The sequence below is a fragment of the Chamaea fasciata genome, unplaced genomic scaffold, assembly GCF_029207755.1.
Source record: "Chamaea fasciata isolate MVZ Bird 193981 ecotype frontalis unplaced genomic scaffold, bChaFas1.0.hap1 SCAF_4, whole genome shotgun sequence".
Classification (NCBI taxonomy): Eukaryota; Metazoa; Chordata; class Aves; order Passeriformes; family Sylviidae; genus Chamaea; species Chamaea fasciata.
Window position 1 is genome coordinate 25393813 of NW_027094089.1, and position 21509 is coordinate 25415321.

At 38.1% G+C, this 21509-nt stretch overlaps 1 protein-coding gene across 1 annotated transcript in view; it reads left to right on the forward strand.

The window, feature by feature from the left end:
- PARP8 (poly(ADP-ribose) polymerase family member 8) overlaps window positions 1-21509 on the forward strand; it is a 119549-nt gene that overhangs the window by 92884 nt on the left and 5156 nt on the right. The window contains exons 15-24 of the mRNA XM_066181131.1: window positions 4073-4165; window positions 10113-10238; window positions 11984-12049; window positions 13351-13418; window positions 13746-13794; window positions 14507-14619; window positions 14786-14858; window positions 15809-15878; window positions 17861-17937; window positions 18892-18961. Coding sequence (XP_066037228.1) covers window positions 4073-4165; window positions 10113-10238; window positions 11984-12049; window positions 13351-13418; window positions 13746-13794; window positions 14507-14619; window positions 14786-14858; window positions 15809-15878; window positions 17861-17937; window positions 18892-18961 — 805 coding nt within the window. The remainder of the gene's footprint in view (window positions 1-4072; window positions 4166-10112; window positions 10239-11983; window positions 12050-13350; window positions 13419-13745; window positions 13795-14506; window positions 14620-14785; window positions 14859-15808; window positions 15879-17860; window positions 17938-18891; window positions 18962-21509) is intronic.

Sequence of the window (21509 nt, forward strand, 5' to 3'; positions counted from 1 at the left end):
AGCATGTTCCATGTAACACATGAATATTGAATCACAGAATCATTAGGTTGGAAGAGACCTCCAAGATCATCAAATCTAACCTAACCCTAACCTCAACTAAACCATGGCACCAAGAGCCACATCTAGTCTTTTCTTAAACACATCCAGAGATGGTCAATCCACCACCTCCCCAGGCAGACCATTCCAATACTTGAGAGACTGTTCAGTAAAACTAAGAGTTGGCATGGTGGAAAATAGGAAACAGAACAGAGATTTGAAGTTCCTTTTCATCTCCTTGTCTTTTGCTTTCATTAAGAAAAGTGGGATGGTCACTAATGGTTTCACCTTTCCCATTTGTTACATTTGCTGTATGTCAGGCAGTGAGCCTTCCCTGCAGCATGTCCAGTTCGATCAATAGTTTTTAGATGTGTCAGTCACGTTACAGCCTCACTGGTGTCTGTGATATCCCTCAGAATACAGGAAAGTATGACATGTTGCTCTGAGAAGAGCTGCAGCCCACATTAGGAAGTTGCTAGATTGATATGGACTATGAAATTTTCTGCTTTTTCAGATTGAAAGAATGTCTAGAAAATAGTTTAGGTAGTGTATTAGTCCAGGAAGCAGGATATGTCATAGTTGTAGGTGGTTCGTGTGTCTGCCAGTTTCAGTCACTGCAGAAAGAAATGACATTTGCATTGTAACACACGGGAACTTTCTGCTTTTTTCACCACAGCAGCAGTTGGGTGGGAGCTACTGATCATGCAAAGAATGGGGGTGGCTAAAGGAAAAGCCTGAAAACTTCGAACATTCAGAAGATGCTCTCTGGTTCTGTCATTGCCTTCTGCCTCCAAGCATTTGCAGTCTCAGGATAATTGCCTATGTCTTTCCTTTTTTTTTTTTTTTTTCCCCCCTGGCTTTTCCCCACTGGAATAATGATCCTTCTAATAATGTTTCTGCACCAGTGATCTTCACTTAGCCAATAGTTATGTGAAGACCAATGGCTTAATGTTGATTTCTATTTTCAAGAGGAAAAATAAAGTCTTTGTGAGACCCTGATAACTGCTGCTGCTGAGAGGAATTACAGTTGCATTCTTCAGGCAGTGAGCAACAAAGTCCCTCAGCCAGTCAGCTCATATCCTCAAGGTGGTGGTTGTAATCTGTGGAACTGTGTGCACCTAGGATGAAATTTACATTGAGAAATAAATGTTTAACAGTCTAAGCTGTATTTTGTCATGTATTTTCCCCTTGAAAACGATGAAAGATAGTAATCCAAGAAAAGGTGGTTAATCTGTACATTTGTGGCTGTGAGTTCCACATCGGTAAGAACATATCTATGTTTTATGTACTGACACAAAAATTCTTAGAAAGTTTAGCTTATTGAGTATTATATATAAATGAACCAAAGTAAGAGTATCCAGAGATGAGGTTGGAACAACATAGCTTTTATGACTGTGTCAGTGATGTTTTTGTTTGTTTAGTGTGACTAGGGACATTTCTCATATTTATGATCTGAAGTCAGAACAATACTGTTCCTGTCCCAAGGGCTCACATCCTATGACAAGAGAAGAGTGGACACCATAAAGGGAAACACACTATCAATATGCAAAACATTAGCAGCAGAATAGGAGCAGCCTTGAATCCCAGTTTCCGTGTAAAGCTGGTGGTTTTCTGTAAACTCTGCTTTCTAGAATTGATTTATTAACTTAGTTTTCATATGTTTTCATTGGTTCTAGCATGCACAATTGCAGGAAAAACATGAGTAATGAAATGTAACGCTGAATAGGTAAGTCACAGAATGTGACAAACAAAAGCCCCTCAAACATTTGCTTCCTAATTGCAAGCTAGTATTTTTGTTCTGTAGGGATTTAAACAATATAAGTGCTTGAGCTTAACTGGTGACTGGAGTAGAGGATACTGTAATGGCCATACCAACATCTCTTGGGATACATCGCTAACACCTGTGAGAAATTTAAGTTAAAAATACCTTATTTGGAGATTAAATTGAGACAAATTCCAGAGACAGAATTCAAAAGTACTTTTAAGATGACTGTAGTGTGGGCTGAAAGGCTAGATACATGAAGACAGACTGTTGAAATGTCCCTTTAGCTGCACGGTTAGGATTAATTTTCCCATTGTATTGTATTGACAAAATATGTAGTAGACAGAAAGGTTCATCAAATACACAAAATGAATTGTATAGACAGAAGTGCAATGACTGTTTTCCAAACTTCTCTCTCCAGGTGCTCAGACACTTCTGGTATCATCACAGAGGGGCAGGGAAAAGAGAAATGGTGACAAATTGTGTGTTCCCTTTGTTATCATTAAGTCTCAGGATAACTTACTTTGCTGAGATTGAAAACAAAATATCGAAAAAATATTTTCTTACAAGTTGTCTTCCTGACAAGCATTGCCAAACTTAGATTGCTCTGCTATTTCAGCGTTATTCCTCACTCTGAAATAAAGCAAGTCTGTGTATACTGTTGATATGATAGTTACCCCAACTAAACAAATGATTTAACCATCTTCTAAATGTGGAAAACCCAAGAATAATGGCAATAATAGATACTTCTTGTCCAGCTTGCCATGGCACAATGAATTTGATCATGTTTGGCTTCATCTACTGCCTAATGCAATGTAACATGGCAGATAAACTAAGTCAAATGGGTGACACTATCAGACTTGAAAATGATAATTCTTGTAAAGCAAATGAAGTGAGACTGTATCAATCCAGAAGATTTCACACGTTTATTGAGGTCTTGAATCTTTGAAACCCAGCAAATGAATGTTTTAGATGCTGCAAAGCAAGTGACTGCAAGTACAGCAGTATGCTTATTACTGGCAAAGCTGTTGCCTGAAACAGAATTCAGCTAAATTTTAGGTTTTCTTTGAATGCTTAATTAATTTTTTCATTTCTGCAAGTGCTTTATAGAGGCAGTGGCTTGGACTTCAAAGCATACTACTACAAATGCTTTTGTACTCACTGGAGTTGTGATCACTAGACTCAATACTCTTACCTGCAAAGATAAATTTAAGTTTCAATGAGCTAGGGTTTAATACTGTGCATTCAAATAAATAGTATCCAGGAAGTATTTTTGATTGTTTTCAACATTGTCATAAAAGGATATGTTTATTGGGGAGTTTTAAGGAAGGTTTTAATTTATATTTCTTTCAACTATTTGTTAATTTTGAATACTTTTAGCAATTCACTGTGTGATATTACTTGAACCTTTAAAAAGTTGGTCTGCTGATTATCTTTCAGTAGATAAGATGGAGCTGCTGTAAGGGTTGTAAACAGTTAGGAAGCCCATGAAGACATGCCTATTTTCATTACCTAAAGCTGTGTTCCTTTTTGTTTCTGCTTTGTTTGCTTTATGAAGGCAAAATGTTCAGTTCTCACTCAATGTGCAGTTTAGGAAACTTTTTTTTTTTTTATTTGTGATGACATAGTGAACTATTTTTTAATAGGGAAATGCTGAGTCAACAACATTTTTTGTTTAATACCTGAAAAAAGACTTGAAGTACCTTTATTTCTTAAAATAAGTAGGCTTCAAAATACAGTGTTTATGCTGTAAAAATGTAATGGATTTTCTTATAGTCTATCTGTAATTTGTTAAATTGTCAAAAATTAAAAATAGCCTCTTCAAGAGATTTGTCTTCCAAATTTTTATGTGTGTTCTGAACAGCAGTGGAAGAAGCTATGAAGAATAAACCTGCTTCCATTAGCTTCTGGATTTGTTTTCCATTAAGTTTAATTATGTAGGAAGTTTTCAGATAGATAGTTTTAAGAACATTTGAGTACTATGCCTGTAATTTTGGTTTTGTAACTGTGCTGGGATTTCTTTTAAATTTAGCCTCTCTGAGTACTTATGAGTTTTAGAGTTCTTCCTTCTTGGTCCTCAGGTTATTAAAATGTTTCTCTAATGTATCTTCATCAATAATTGATACATATTAATTATTTAAAATTAATGTTGCAGTTAAAATATGAAGAACTAGCATTAATTGTGTTTGGGTTTTGTTCTAGGTATGACATGCTAAAAGCAAGAACTCAAACTAGAACAAAAATAAAATTAACTTCCTTTCTTTCTTTGTATAGCCCACTGTTTGTGAACGGGAACTCTGTGTATTTGCTTTCCAAACATTAGGAGTGATGAACGAAGCTGCTGATGAAATTGCAACTGGGGCACAGGTAGGGTTATCTAATGTTTTCTGTAGTTTACTCAGTCCTCTCAGTCTCTTCCAGTACGTGTTTTGACTTGTATGCACCATATGAGTACTGTTTGGTATTATTTATTTCTCCACTGTTGTAGCTGTAAATGCACTGGTTTATGTGTGGTGTATTCAAACAGTACTAATGAGGTGTTTCCATTGCTTTGCTTCCATGTAATTAGAGTAACTGTGTTTTCATGCCTTGTTGTATTCAATTAGGTCACCTGGGTTGTTAATAAAGGCAGCCATTGTAATTTGGAGATAATTCACATTTATTTTCACCTAATGAGCCATTACTACTCTCATGCAATTAATAAGTTACTTCCTGTTCATGGTCTTAGGATGCAGGGATCCACTGAGCATCTGTTGTTTTGATCATTACAGAGCAGTGGGAAAGTTCTTACTGATATTGCTATATAGGGTTCTTTTTTCTTCTGAAGGATCATGAATTTTATATAAGCCTGCTTCGTGACTTTAAATTCAGTTATGTAGTTATAAACCTATCATTGTTTTCTTAAAGTATTTTAAATTACACTTCCAAATCACTAACCTAATGTTTCATTAAAAGCGAAAGTTAAAAGATCTTACATTTAAGGTCCCATTAAGATCTTATGATAAAAGATTGCGCATCTTAAGGAAAAGTGCACTTGAGTCCAATTTTCTGGTTACTGTGTTTCTACATAGTAAGCAACATGGGTTTTTTTGGAAGAGCAAACCTTCCCTTTACTTAACTAGCACCATTGAGTATGAAATAGTGGAAATAAACTATTCAGGTGGGTGCCTGAGTACAACCATGAGCATATCCTCAAAGGAAGAAAGTTGCAACTTTCAAAGTGTAGATCATCTTCCTTGCTTGAGAATATGACTGTGGAATCAGTGGCTCTTCATCTGACGTCCGAAGACCATTGGATGTCTATATTTGTAACATCTAGATACCAAATACTGGGATAACAGTTAAGGCTTGTAAAAAATGCAAGGAGGTGTGCAGATGAAGCCCCACCTCCTCCTCAGTCTGAAGTTCTGTGAGAATTTATTTTTTTTTTAATTCAGACACATGTTATATTACATGTACATTTAGAACTGTAGAATCATAGAATAGTTGGAGTTGGAAGGCACCTGTGAAGGTCATGTAGTCCTATGCCCTGCCATAAGCCAGGACTACTTCAGCTAGATCAGGTTGCTCAGAGCCTTGTCCAATTTGAGCTTGAATGTCTCCAAGGATGGGGCATCTACCATGTGTCAGTGTTTCATCATCCTCACTGTGAAAATCTTCTTTATATCTAGTCTGTATCTCCCTCCTTTAGTATAAAACCTTTACCCTGGTCCTATCACAGCAGGTTTTGCTAAAAAGATTTTCCCCATCTTATCATCCCTCTTTAAGTGCTGAAAGCCTGCAGTAAGGGCTCCCAAAAGCCTTCTTGTCTACAGGCTGAGCAACCCCAGCTGTCTCAGCCTCCTGTCTTCATCAGGAGGGCATTACAGCTTTCTGATCATTTTTGTGGCCCTCCTCTCGACTTGCTTCAATAGGCGTTGGTCTTTTTTTATGTTGGGGTTTCCAGAGTTGGATGCAGTGCTTATGTGGACTCTCATAAGGGCAGAGGAGCAGAATCCCCTCCCTCCCCTGCTGCCCGTGGGGCTCTGGATGTAGCCCTGGACACGTTCAGTTCTCTGGCCTGTGTGTGCCATGGCCAGGGCATGTCCAGCCTCTCACCCACCAGCACCCCCAAGTCCTTCTGGGTAGGGCTGCTCTGGGTCTGTTCATGCCCAGCCGGTGCTGACACCAGGGGTTACCATGACCCGTGAAGCACCTTGCCCTTGGCTTTGTTGAACTTTATGAGATTCCCATGGGCTCACTTCTCCAGCTTGTAGAGGTCCCACTGGATGGTTTCCCACCCTTCAGGCACATCAGCTGCACCACTCTGCATGTATAATGTGCAAATTTTCTGAGAGAGCACTGGAACTCTCTGTGTCATTAAATAGCAGTGGTCCCAGTATTGCCCCTGAGGGACACCACTCATCACAATTGGCCATCAGGCCACTGAGAAATTGACCTATACCATCTGGATGCAACCATCCAGCCAATTCCTTATCCACAGAACTGTCCATCCATCTAATGATCTCTCCAATTTAGAGAGGACGATGTTGGGGGGACTGTTTTAAAGACTTTACAGGATAAAAATGACATCTGTAGCCCTTCCCTTGTCCACTGATGTGGTCACTCAATCACAGAAGGCCATTGGGTTGGTCAGAAGGCCACTGGTCTTGCCCTCAGTGCTGGCTGTCCTGAATCTCCTCCCTGTCCTCCATATCCCTTAGCACAGCTTCCAGGAGGAGCTGTTCTGTGATCTTCCCAGGCACAGAGGTGAAGCTGACAGGTTGGTAGTTTTCAAGGCCCTCCTTTCCACTCTTTTTAAAAATAGGTGCAACATTTCCCTTTTTCCAGTCATCTGTGAGTTCACCTGACTGCCATGCCTTTTGAGTTAGCACGGAGAGCTAGCTTGGTAAAACTCTATCAGCCCGTTCCCTCAGGATTCTGGGATACATCTTACTGGGTCCCACAGACCTCCGTATGTTCACATTCCTCAGGGGCTCTCAAATCTAATGTTCACTGACTGTGGGAAGCATTTTGCTTCCCTGCTTTCTGTCTTAGGCTTCATCCACTCTGGAGGTTTGTGAAGGGGAGATTTCCAGTGGAGACAGGCAAAGAGCTGTCAAGTTCCTAGGCCTTCTTGTTGTCTGCCCTTACTATTTTGCCAGTCATGTTCAGAGAGAGGTGTGCTTTCTCTGCCCTTCCTTTTCTGGCTCACATGCCTTCAGAAGCCTCTTCATTATTCTTTGCAACTTTTGTCAAATTCATCGCCAGTTGAACCTTGGCCTCCCTCACCCCATCCTGACACAAGCAGTGTATGTCCCTATATTCTTCCTAGAATGTCTATCCCTGCATCCACTGCCTATGCATTTCCTTCTTTGCCTTTACTTTTACCAGCAGTCTGGAGTCATCCATGCTGTCATCTCGTCTTCCTTTACTGATTTCCTACACATGGGCATTGAGAGCTCTTGCACTTTATGGGAGGTATTCTTAAAGACCTGCTTGCTCTGATCTGCTCCCTCATCTCTGACAACGGTTTTCCAGGGGTTGTATTGAATAACTCTTTGAACAGCTGAAAGATTGCTTTCCTAAAATTAGTAGAGAATTAGGTATAAGCTTTTTAAAGTAGAGCTAACTAAGTAGAGGAGAGGCCCTGGTTAGCTCTCACTAAGTGTTTTATGTAAGAATCAGTGTTGAAGGCATATGCAGAACTTGCTCTAGATCTCTGGAGTACCTCTTCATTTATAGAGCTTTACTGTAGAGTTCTGAAGTGATGACAACCTTAAGAGTGCTTAAAAGACTTAGACAAGGGGTTTTGTCTATTGTCCCATTGGACCTAGCTGGCTAAATGCTACCAAATTTCACTTTAGTGATAGCATTGCAGCCAGTTCATTATATTGGATCTAGATGAGCCCTCCATTCCTGTTTGCAGAAAGAATTTATCAATTCTAGAGTTTGATTGATTCATCTGATCTCTTTTTGTCATTAGTTTAGGACAGTGTGAATCATGGCATAGACTGTCATCACAGTGGTTATTTCTCCAACAGCCTAGTAAGCTTAGGCTGACTAGTAAAAGGTAGGTGTTCACATTTTGTCTGATTAATCCTCCTCCAAATGATTTCATCTAGTGAAGAAACCTAAATACAGGTTCCCATCATTAGAAACCTTATCCTATTTTGTCTTTTGTGCTTTCAGCTAATTTCCTAAGGTGCACAACCCTACTTTGTCACTCCAAATAATCCAATGGCTTCTCCTTAATAATAAGTGATTGTACTTTCTAAAACTTTCCAGCCTGATCTCAGGTTGCCTTGTATTAGTCATGTAGGCAAAATGCTTGAAAATTAGATGACTGATTTCTTGATAGTTCCTACTCCCTGTAAAGACTCTCCTGAGAGAGAGAGGCACTGTCTGAGGGACGGATGTCATTGGAGGAATTGTCATCAGCAAGTGCTGTCTTGTCCTTCATGCAACTATTTTAATCCTTACTTACTTACTTCAGTACCTCCAATAGAGGAGGAGTTTACACCCAGTGTTAAGGACTTCTGCTAGATCCACAGCACTTCCTATTCCCAAGGAATGCATATGCAAAGCTGTATTATAAGGTTTCTGTTAGATTTACACCCCAGTTTAAGTTGTTTTGCATTGCATCAGCTCAAAATAATGAGGAAATCAGGGGAAATCAGTTATAAAAAAAAACCCATGCAGAGTTGGAAACAATCCAGGAGTCAACAGTTTGTTTAAAGGAGGGCTTAGGAATGTTGTCTGAACAGAACTGTGCCAGTTTTAAGACAGTATCCCATCATGCAAATCATGAAGCAAGACAACTTTGAGTCTCTGCATTAAAAGATCCATGGACCCAAACAGCTCTTCCCTAGTAGTGTTTTGCAGCAGCAGACTAAGAAGTCCTTCTCAGAAGCAGGGTGAACTCATGCTCAATTTCACGGCAATACTTTTACACAGGGGCAGGTCTGCTGCCTGATCTGGTTGCTGATTTCCTTTGTAAATGCTAGTGCATATGCCCTATTTTGAAACATTCATCACGCATACAGATAGTATAAACTGGAAAGTAATCAGAGAACCATTGGGGAAGGAATAATTATTTAAGTAATTTCATTTTTCAATATATGTGAGATATTTAGTAACTGGAACTAACAGAATATATTAAAACTGATGGAGAAAATTGTCCATTCATGCTGAAGGAACAGAGGTGGAGAATGGCAGCTATATGACTCACCACAGCACAGTTCTTTTTCCTTTTCATCATTATTCTAATTTTCATTCCGGTTCTCTAAAAGACCATAGCTTTTTTTCTATCCAAATGATCAGATACAATGACAGATGTAGAAAATCTTCTAGATGAGTGTGAGCTGAGACCTGATCAGTGTGGAGCTATGGGGGGAACCAGGGATATCTACAAACTCCAACTCATCTCAGTTTTCCTTTTGTGGAAAAATCTGTTTTCACACAGGAATGTTTTCAGAACACACAGAAAAATCACAGGGAAGTGAGTAAACCTTCAGCTACTTTTTAATGTAGCAATTTTGTGTTTCATTATGAGTTGGATTTATATTTCACAGCTGCCAAAAAGCTGCATTCTCTCATGTTTATTATTGCTGTATTATATTTTTAACCTCTGAATTACATCTTTTGAAACAATTACATGGGAATCTGTTTCTAAGTGGTCTGTGTGCTTACATGCACCCATGTCTATGTGCACATTACATGCACAATCCTGAGGAGAAATGGTGAAAATCATAGATATTCAAAGAAATGTTGTCATTTTGTACAACAGGATGGAAAGAAGAGGATGCCCCAGTGTGAGCTGTGCAGATGACTGTTGAATCATTGCAGAAGCAATGTTTTCGAGTATTTCTGTGATTACAGTCTTCAGAAGAGTGCAGAAAGTGACACAAATTTGACAGACTATTCCTTGTTCTTGAGCAACTGGCACGTCTATACAGAGATGATACACAGATCAAGCACAATTCCATTTCCTTAGTGAATAAATTTGATACAGGAAACTCACATGTGTGCACAAAACAAAGCAATACTTCAAGTAATATATTTGATATTATTATGCTTTTAGGACCAGATAATGGTCATACTTATATGCATATGGAATAATATGCCATGGTTGAAAGCCTCAAACTCTGTTGAGGTCAGTGGCAAAAATTTAGTCTTCAGCTATCTCCTGTGAATAACACTGTTTGGTCAATATATGTAACAATGGAATGTAATGTATCTGTAATGTTTTTAAAAGGGGAAAAACTCTAAGATTCAATATAAAAGTACATATTTTGAATAAACATAGAATAAATATGTCTTTCTTTATTCCCAGGTGGTTGATCTGTTAGTATCTATGTGTCGGTCTGCATTAGAATCACCTAGGAAAGTTGTCATTTTTGAGCCATATCCTTCTGTAGTTGATCCTAATGATCCTCAGATGCTGGCCTTTAACCCCAGGGTAAGTAGTTACCTTTAATTATGTCATCATTTGGTTTTAGTCATAAATGAGATTTCAAAGCAAAGTCTCCTCATGGAGGAGTCTCCTTTATTATGGGATACATAATAAAGGAGACTATACAGAACATAGCACAAGCATGTTTTCAAAGCTTTCCAGCTTTTATTTATTGTCTCTAGGAAAGTACTTGAATATAGACTTGTCCTGACCAGTGACATTTAATTTATTTATTTATTTATTTATTTTTGCAGTAGCCAGAATGGGGCATGGTTAAGACCCAGAGTTTATTCTATACCACCTCATATTATTACTGGGAGCAGGGGTGAGGGAGTCTCTTCCAGGAAAAAAGAGGGAAAAGAGTTCCCATTTTACTTGGCAGAGGAAGCACTTGGATATTGTTTGTTGCTGGTTTTCATATCTCATTGCTGTTTCCAGCTGCTTGTTCTTACCTTGCCCCGTGATCTTTAGCTTTGTGCTCCCAATTCTCTTCTCTGTCCCACAGCAGGGGGAAGATGGAAGGAGGAGGGGGAAGGGAACAGTGAGCAGTGCTTAGTTTCAGTAGGAACACTAAATTGGAGAATACCATCCCTAAACCATGACAAAACTGTAGGGTATGTTAAAGCCAGGGAACTCTTCTAAGGGACAAATTCTAGATAGAAAATTCTATATTCTAAGTGTTTTTCACTCAGTGTGCACATTGGACACAAAAAGAAAGATGGCCTTTGAGAGAAATAGGCCATGTAAGCCAGGGGACTTCCAGTCCATCTTTTCATTCTTAGAAGTGTCATTGCTGTCATTTCATTTTCTCACTGCAAGTAGTTATTTCCTTGTATGTAATTTTATCAGATGTTAATAGTTGAATTTTGTGCAAGCATCAATTTCGAAGTAAAGAATTGCGTTTGTGTCATGGGTTTTGCTCCAACCCTCCCTGGCAGATACCTGTCTGTCTAAACCAAGACAGTTTGAATCACCTGCTCCTTGGGCATCAAGTGCTGCCTTTCAGGAAAGCCCTCAAGCCGTGAATATTCCATCTACCTAAAGCCATCTCCCCAAAGGCATAGAGGAGAACTTGGCATGTCCTGCACTGGGATGCATTTCAGTCTTTCTGGACAAAGGCCACCTAGGAGGAGTTCTTTCTCAGGAGAGGCTGTGGTGTTCTGTAGTGTGTTGGCAAGACCCAAAGATGGGGTACAGTGGAGCTGCTGAGGGTGACATGTCATGTGGAGAGTTGAAGCACGGGCTGTTAACCCTGTTCACTCAGTACAGGTGGAGCTGTCTGCTAGTGGCTCCCAAGCAGTAGGTCAGCAAAGATCAGGGTGAGGCAGAGGGACCACTGAAGAATCTATGAAGCTTTATAGACCTGCTTACAAAGCAAACACATCTCATTATACGCATTTTATTTGAATTCTGTTTGGGTGACTGCATTATTTACCTCAAGAGCATGTTGTCCAAATAACTGTGTTTAGTTACAAACATTTGTTTTAAAATGTGCTGATTTTTTGAGTGTTTTGGAGATCCCAGTGAAATTCAAAGAAGATCATAGTATTTTTTAAAGGAATTTTTCTGGACAGTGAATAAGAGTCTGTGTACGAGGTAGAAGAAAGCTAATGGTTCGAAACGTTTGAAAGAATTGATTTGCCCAATATTTCTCCTAGCTTTGGTTTTATACACACTCAAAGAATTCAGGTTTTTTTAGAGCCAAAGACTAATACTCTTTAAAGTTATTTGTGTATTTTATGCCACATTAGAAGAAGAACTATGACCGAGTCATGAAAGCATTGGACAGTATCACTTCCATCAGAGAGATGACTCAGGTAAATTTAAAAATATTTACTTAACTTTATCACTGTTTCTTGAACTTGAAAGATGTTCATATTGACTGCCTATGATGGGTTGGGAAGTCAATACTATAAATGCTCTCCTATATAACTGTAATAATATTGGAATGTTTATTCAAATTGACAAACATATCCCTAATGCCAGTTAAATAAAAGTAACGAAGTAGAACTCAGATGTTTTGAAGTTTAAATAAGAGATAATAAATAACAGCAGAATGAGATATTGTAATGAGGTAATCATCAACTGCTGCATTTCTGAAAGTATCGAAAACAGAGACCTTTACTTCCAAAGCACAAGAAATTGATCTTGTGTCAATGTTATGAATGGTATTCCGAATAACATGATATTTATTTCTATTATAGCACAATTTTCTATCAACAAATTATAGCTGGGGACTTGGAAGGTTGGGTCTCTTGGGTTTACTTTCATATTATATCTCATGGCATATATGATGGTCATGCTTCTGTTTATTTTTATGCTTCTTTCCCAAACAACCCAGCTGATTATAATTTGTTGTTTAAATCTCTTCCATATATTTTGCTTTTCCCACTTCTATATAAATGTATCCTCACAATGGTTTTCAATCTTGCTCTGTGTATTCATTCACAAAATACTTTGGGATTCTTGAGTGAAGAATGTATAGAGAGTAATAAAATAAATTGAAAACTAAAATTCAAGTTTATTTGTTAATTTGTGTCACATCTTGTAAAAAATTAAAAAATCAGGTGTTCCTGTGATTTCTTATGATGTCTTTTAAAAATAAGAAATAATTACCATTCTGGGTTTTTTAAATGTTAAAACAATTCTGGACTAATGAATTTTAGAGGGATGTTCTGCATTGTGATTGAAATCAAGAACAGTTCTCAAAGAAATTATAACATGACATAGTATTTTTACCTTGAAACAGTTAAAAATACTGAAGCAGATTATTTTGGGTTTCTTTGAGATTCTTGATTTTGTGAAGTTCCAGTCCAATTTCTTAATCAGGACCACACAAAAATAGATGTCTTCTGCTGTTCTCCCTGAGGTCACCAATGTTTGCTATAATATTGTCATTTTTATGCTAATTATATGCTTATTATCTTACTCCAAGGAAAATAATTGCTGTATTAATTCTTGTTGTCAAAACACATTTAAAGCTCTACTATGCTGTATATCAGTAAAGCTGTGATTTATACCTAGTAATGAGTCCCATGTATTCATTTCAATAGATGAAATCATGGGCAGTGTAACATATAAAATGCAACCTAGAAATAACATAATTACTCTCTTCTAGGCACCTTACCTGGAAATAAAGAAGCAGATGGATAAACAAGACCCACTTGCACATCCTCTTCTACAATGGTATAAAGCTGATTCACATGTGATAAAAATTATTGAAGTATCATTTGTAATGAATAATCTTGACCAGTGTAATGTGTTATAAGGTCAGCCCAATAATTAATGCTGATATTTTCGACTGCAGCTATTCTGGACTGTTTCTGGACCTCATCTGGGTCCTCTGATCTCATTTTCTAGCTAAGGTTTGGTCTACTTCCATCTGATAGGTTTAGAGGCCTACAGCGGGGTGCTTTGTGATGGCCATTCATAATACATTTTTAAGAAGCTAGGTTTGGTTAGCTGTGTATTGCTAACCTGTGGTACATCTAATACATCTGTTTCTTATTTTAGGGTTATTTCTAGTAATAGATCACATATTGTGAAGCTACCAGTGAATAGGGTAAGTGTCTGTGGGTTTTCTTGTTATTTTCTGATTTTTTGTGTCTTGTATTTAGGTGGGAGTTTACTAGCAAAACATAGGTGTCTGCATTCAAACTGATTGCATGGATTCCTTTAATAGACAAGGCAGTTTCAGGTCATGATTTTTAGAAACGTATGAATATCTGAAATAGGTCAAGGGAATAATGTTCATAAAAAAAACCTATTTGAGGTCAGTAGCTCAAATTCAGGTGTCCACCTTGTAATCATCTGAGATTAGGTAAGAAAAACATCAGTTTTTGTTATGTTACCATATCGAATATTAGATGCAGAATTGTGCAGAAAGCAGTGCACACAAACATGATGTACCAGGAGATCCACATAAAAGTAACCTCTGATTAAGGGCGTAATAATATGCAGCCTTCCAAATAATCTTGATTCAAAGTCAGCTCTGATCAGGATACTATGATGAAATTGTTCAGTTTAAATACTAGAGCTATTTTAAAATGATATCTAGTTTCAGAAGTTCCCATATGTTTCATAAGCTGACAGTCATTTTGATTTCAGCTTGAAACTGTGAAATTGAGACCAGTTTCAACTGAATTCATGTAGTTATTTAGATGCAGTCATGCATTGTGTGGAAAAGCATGATATCTTAAGGATTGCCATCAGAGAATTACAGTACTTCCAAATTAATCAGCTTTTCTTCACATGTGCACTCTTATATTTTACAGCAATTAAAGTTTATGCACACTCCCCACCAGTTCCTTCTTCTCAGCAGTCCACCAGCCAAAGAATCCAATTTCCGAGCTGCTAAAAATCTCTACGGAAGTACCTTTGCATTTCAGTGAGTACAAAAATTCACAATAACCAAAGGTTATTGAAATGCCATGCTATTTTTTGCTTCTGGCATTTGAGGTTTGCAGCTGTGGATCTAGTGTTTTAAAGGATTTCTGATGTCATTTTGCATTTTAGACTGTGAATTTTACCGCTTTCTTTTTCATTTTATTCAGTGGTTCACACATTGAAAATTGGCATTCCATCCTGAGGAACGGCTTAGTTGTTGCTTCCAATACGAGGCTGCAGGTAAATAGACGAAAGAGATTTTAGCTAACCTGTGCATGCTTGGTTACATACTAGCTTTGGCAAGTTTTCAGGGGGTTTCTTTCTGGTAGCCATATAGCTGGAAAAAGGGATGATTTCAAAAATCATCTTGTTTCCTGTAAAAAGTACTTTTCTGATGCAATTAAGATGAACTAATGTGTCTGCTAAAACGTCTAAAAAATCCCTTTGTGGGAATCAGTGTTTCAGTTTTTCCTTGCAGAGCAGCACCTCCAGGAGGCTTTGCTCGGTACTGCTTAAAAGCAGTCATGAGTGAAAGAGCTGCCTAAACTATCTCCGTGTTTAGGATCCAGAAACATGCTAGAGTTACAGACACTGGCCTTGCAGCACTTTCTCTGCCTCTCTGATCTCTTTGAGAATGGAAGCATGAAGTGTGGTGGCCAGAAGGGATCTAGTCCAAGTTTCTCAGACTGAATCATCAGGAGACACGATTGCAGAGCAGAGTAGGCACTGCAGAGCCTACTTTGGGGAGCTCTAATGCAGAGTATTTTAGCATTGTGGTTTTGGCAGCTCTCCTCAGAGGTGGAACCATGTACCTTGGAAGAGGATCCCAGGGTGTATTTGGTCATGTACAGAAACAGTCTTTGTAGGCATGCTCCATAGTAAATACTAGATTTAAAAACAGAAACCACAATTTTGTACATAAATCTTAAGTAAAATTTTGTTTGGGCATCTGGTTTTTTGCTTGGGGTTGGTTTTCAGGATATATCTATCTATATATATAGATATATGTAGATGTATACATTAGTTTTATACTCAGGGCATGATTTTTTAAGAGACTTACTTGAACACAGTTAATCACCTGGCAGTAAATTAGTAGAGTGGGCAAAGGTGTTATGACCTGTTCCTGTAATTATTATTATTTTGTCCAGGTAACCAAATTAATGCAAAGTAATCACTCTGCTCTTTTTCAGCTCCATGGTGCAATGTTTGGAAGTGGAATCTACCTTAGTCCATTGTCAAGCATATCATTTGGTTACTCAGGTGATATTTATAAATCACTCTGAAGTTGGAGAAATATAGGGCTGTATCTTATTCTACTGCTTTTCTTACTGCTTCACTGTTTAAAACATTGTATTCAATTTAATCTTTTTGACTGTGGTTTATTCAAAAAAGAGAAAATCTTTTTTTTTTAATATAAATAATAAGAAATTAGAAAATTTCCTGGTTAAATATTGTCCTTATTTTCAAGTTGCTTAGAATTCTTTAACTTTGCTTGAAGTAAATATCAGCAAATTCTGAATGCTATATGTAGTAGAGCAGGTCTTGATGATTCCACTGAAATACAACACTGTGATTTTTTGTCATTACCTTCCTAAGTCCATCTAACTTCACCTATGAATTCATGATCTTTTATGACTTGATCTGGCAGAACAAGTATTGATCAAAAGGCATGTTCAACCCAGTATATTTAAGAGTATTCCCAAGTATCACCATGTCAGGATTACATAGAAAGTACAGTTCAGAGTGTTTATTTTAGCCTGAGGAGAAGGAACACAGTTTGTCCCACTAGTGAATCCTAAAGTGAATTGTGCAGAGTTATCCATATAAGAATTAAATAATAAACAAAAGCACATTAAAAATAAAACACATGAATGAAATCACTGAGAAATCAAAGGGATTTTAAAATATGGGGACTTTCTTCTTTAGGCATGTGGTATTTACTATTTCCTCACATGTGAAAGTGCAGGTATGTAGTTCGATGTATGTTTGTTTGCACGTAGATGATTCTGAGAGTTTTAGTTATGCTTTCTGATACTCAGTGTTTCTTGGTCACATTTTAGGAGCTTAACTTTTTGAGCTACTATTTGAGGAACTTCAACATCAGCTATCTCTAGATGCACTTTTAGCTTTTCAGAGATTACATGAGTATGAGGGCTTCTTAGGTCTCACTAAATGTATGGGTCAAAGTATCATTATCTAACAAAATATCTTTCTTTTGGACAATACTGCTTTGTCAACTTTAATTTGTTACTGCTTCTCTCTGTCTATCTTGTCCCTTTCCATCCTGTGTCCTCCAGAAAGGAGGCTTGTGTTCCACTGAAGTGTGTAATCCTTGATGCTGATAAAAACCATGAAGGAGTCTTACACATTCTGTTTCCTCAAGGAGTTAGACTTCCCATAATTCAGTCATATTGCAAAGTGCAAATAGTGGAGGTGTTCGAGGTCAGGTTAGATGGGGCTCAGATCAAGCAGGTCTACTGGGAGGTGTCATGTCACTACCCACTGCAGTAGGGTTGGAATTAGATGATCTTTAAGGTCCCTTCCAACCCAAACCATTCCGTGATTCTGTGAAATACAGGATGCTGGAAGCTCAAGGAAGCCCATAGTACAATGCAAAACAGGAACCTTATATAAAGCAACAGGAGGGATGTGAATGAGATCTAAGACACAAATGTTTCAGTTTCTGGAATGGAATTGGATCAACTGTGACTGACAATTTAATATTTTATGTGTAGATGAAAGGATCAAACCAAGGTAGATTTCAAAGCTGGAGTTGCCTACTCATGCAAACTAATGAAACTTTTAATAAAATTCCATAAAGTGCTAAAGATGAATATCTAAATTTCTTTCTCTCATGATTATTGCCTTCCCATCCACAGTAAATGAGACTTTTATTTCAGCCTGAATAGGGTCGACTGAGGACATGCTGACCTACAACCCTGTTAAGCCGCCACACAAGAATATTCCTGATCTAAATTCAGTGGCATTTAAGCTCAGTTTTATCTGCTTTTGCGCCTACTTAATGGTCGCTTGACTTCACTGAAATCTTTGCAATACATGCAGAGGTACCTGTAATTTACAGGACTTATGTTGTGATATTCTGTGACAGAGTTAACTAGCTTTCTGAGTGCCCTGCGAAAGACTGCAATTCCCACTGTGCTACCTCTTCCATTCTCATACTTAACTACGTTTTTTATGGTATTTATAGTGCAGCGTATCTTACATAATTTTAATATTCCTAGGGATGAACAAGAAGCAGCAGAAGGTGTCAGCTAAAGATGAACCAGCTTCAGGCAGTAAGGGCAGTAATACATCACAGGTATGGTACATCAGCAGTCTCTGGAAGATTTGTGAGATTTATTATCGGGAACTCAGTAGCTGAAAGAGAGGTAATATTTCCTTTGTAAAAGTCACCAGTGTTATTGCACTGAATGAAATCAACAACTTGAGAGACTGCAAATATCAAATACAGCCCAACTGCTCTAGTAAAAATTTACGGAGCATATTGCAGATCTTGTATTGTTCTTTTCCAAGCAGAAGAATTTAGGAAGAGAATGAAGATGAAAAATGGGTTGCATTATGACCCCTAGCAACCCCGTGCCTTCTGAGTTTTAGTCTTCCAAAACAATGATGCAAAGGAAATTGAGAATCGTTATTGCTAGGAAATGAGCACCATTTGATTTATAGCAAGTAATTTTTCCTTTTCACAAATTTTACATACTGAGCCATTACAATTCTGCTGTATCTAAAGCAAACTTACAGCATCTGTGCATAGGGCTAAATTTCAAGAAAGAAATCTTATATCTGTCTCCATGATTTGCACATAGAATTTACAGAATAATCTGGCTTTGAAGATAGATTGGCATGTCGCAGTAGAAGCTCTCAGAAATAGGAAGGCAAATAAAATATCAGAGTAGTGACCAAACAATCAGTGACTAAATTCACCTTTCCTTTTTTCTCTGATATCAGTTTGTTTATCAGCAACACTGATATTTCTGATAACTTTTTAAATTTTGTAGTAAATAGGAACTTTTAGATACTGTTTTTCTGGATAAAGGACTTCAGATCTCTCCTACAATAATGCAAATAAGTAATAGGGTTTTTTTTATAATTTTTATTACATTTAGAAATAAAATAGAGACACTATAGAAAGACTGCCTCTACCTTTGTTTATTAATAAACCACTGGAAATAGCAGCTGTCTCCTTTGTTGCTTTTTGCCTCTTGTTTGTTTTACTGCACTAATTCTGTTTTCTCACTTTTTTACATCTCAGTCACAGAAGAAAGGACAGCAGTCACAATTTTTGCAAAGCCGTAACTTAAAATGCATAGCCTTATGTGAAGGTAAGCTGAAAGCCCTTGTGAAGTTGTGTTGTGGCCACGGGATGCACAGGTTACAGGATGCAGATCAGTGGGGGATTTAGTTGGTTGTTTAGGTAAGGAACTGCTGGTAGGTGTAGGAGTACCTGCTCAACTGCTGACCTTTATGCTTCAGTAAGAACCTTTCCCCTGTTTGAACAGAACCTGTAGCTGTCTTGGTTTAGATAGACAGGTAGGGTTGGAGTCTCTCTCCCTCTGCCAGGGAGGGTTGGAGTCTCCCTTAAAATGTAAGGCCCTCCCCCCCTTTTCCAAATTATCATAAATTTGCAATTAAAAGGCTGTCAGGCAAAGATTTTGGGAATAGGTATAGCAGTTCTTTACTAGGGATATAAAAATACAGATGTTGTAGTACAGAAGAATAAGTAAACAAATAAACAAACAAGAAATCCTAGAAAACCCTGACAGAGTCAGAAATACAACCTGACACCCTGTTGGTCAGGGTGTTGGAAGCAGTCCAAAGTAAGCCCTCCTGGAGTGGCAGATGTGGTTCTGTTGGAGTAGAGATGGTCCCGTTGAAGAAAAAGGGTCCAGTAATGGTGAGATGGGTCCGGTCTTCCTCCAGGGATCCGGTGGAAAAACTGGATCCCTAGTGGGACTGTGGCTCCTTTTTATCTAGGTTAAGATGGTTTGGCTCCTCCTTCCTTTCTGGAGCAGCTTACAATAGTGCAGTGTAATGTGTAATGTCATTGATGAGCTCTTAATGGTCCATTAGCAGAAGACATTCCCATGGAAGTAGTGAAACAATGAAGAGAGATAAGTAGCACTCCACCATCTGATAAGTGACACTGACCCATTTGGGCAAAGATAAGCAATTCTGCTCCACCCAGATGGAATAGAATAATATGCTCTTTACAAAACCCATGACAGTAGCAAATGCTGAATTGTCATGGAATGTCATACACATACAGTGACTGATCATCTGGTCTATGTTTCAAATGTGATCCTCTTCCTAAGCCATCAAGAAAACTAAAATCATGTCCTGTATTTGAAGCACTGACTTCTTGCAAGCCCTTGACAAATGCTTCAAACACATAACAATCAGGAAAAAACACCTTTCATATAGAATTTCCGAGTAATTTTTCACTGTTCAAACAAGCATACTTGTCATCTGGCAACGAGTATGTTCTCTTTGTTTGCTTCAGAAACTTTGGGAAGTTAAAATCTAATGCTTGAGTACAGTCATTCTTAAAAGAATTGGCAATTCTTTTAACAGCTAGTGAAATCTCAGCAGGTTTTGAGAACAAATTGTGACATTTGAATAAGAGGTGCACCTGTAATTCAGCACGAGTCGTAGAAATTATATTAACCCAATTTGCCCATCATTTGGAGCATTTCTTTGTTTTGAAAAGTGAAAATTAGGACAGAAGGTGGAAAATGTGTTATTTCAAAATAGAAGCTTTCAGTTGTACATGAGTAAGGATCCATCAACATGAAAAATGCAATTTGAACTGTAAAGAAAAAATACAGAAATGTAGGTCTAAAACTTCCATAAGGAACAAAATTAATTACTTGGCCTTTAATGCCTGAATTTTAAAATGTAAATTACATCTTTCACAAGGACTTTTTCATCTGTTGTTTCTTCTTTGCACTTATTAATGGATTACCAATTTTGTAAGAGTGAATTTTAAATATTCGGTAAAATGCATTTTGCAGCTTTCATATTCACTTCGTTTCTCTGTCTAGAGAAGGTAGTTTAGGGGAGATGATTAATGGAGATTTAATGTAAAATTAATTACACTTGTTAAAAATTGCAATTCATGAAAGAAATAGTATCAAAATTGAATATGCATACAGCTACGTTAGTGTTAGAATAAAACAAACCAGGCTATTTCAGTTGTAAGGGTCCTACAACTGTCACCCAAGTTCAATCCTGACCAGTTCAGGGCTGCCCAAACATTAAGGCATGTCATAAGGAGCATTGTTTAAATGTCTCTTAAACACTGACAGGTTGGGCACAGCAAGCCGTCTGTAGGAAGCCTGTTCCAGGGTTTGACCAGCTGTTATGGTTCAACCCCAGCCAGCAGCCAAGCCCCACACAGCAGGGCTGGGGAGGGAGTCCACAAGGTAGAAGCCAGAAAGTTCATGGGTTGCGATAAAGACAATTTAATAGTGAAAGCAAGAGCCCTGCACGCAAGCAAAGCAAAACAAGAAATTAATTCACCACTTCCCACAGGCAGGCAGCTGTTCAGCCATGTCCAGGAGAGCCCGGCCCCATAACATGTAGGGGTTACTTGGGAAGTCCAACACCATCACTCCAAATGTACCTCCGTTCCCTTCTTCTTCCCCCCACTTTATATACTGCCCATGATGTCACATGGTCTGGAATATCACTTTGGTCACTCGGGGTCACCTGTCCTGCCTGTGTCTACTCCCAGTCTCCCTCCCAACCTCCCATGAACCCTCAGCTTTCTTGGAGCATGGCAGTACCAGAACCAGAAAAGGCCTTGACTGGCTCTGTGTGAGCTCTGCTCAGCAATAACAAAAACATCTCTATACTATCAACCCTGTGTTC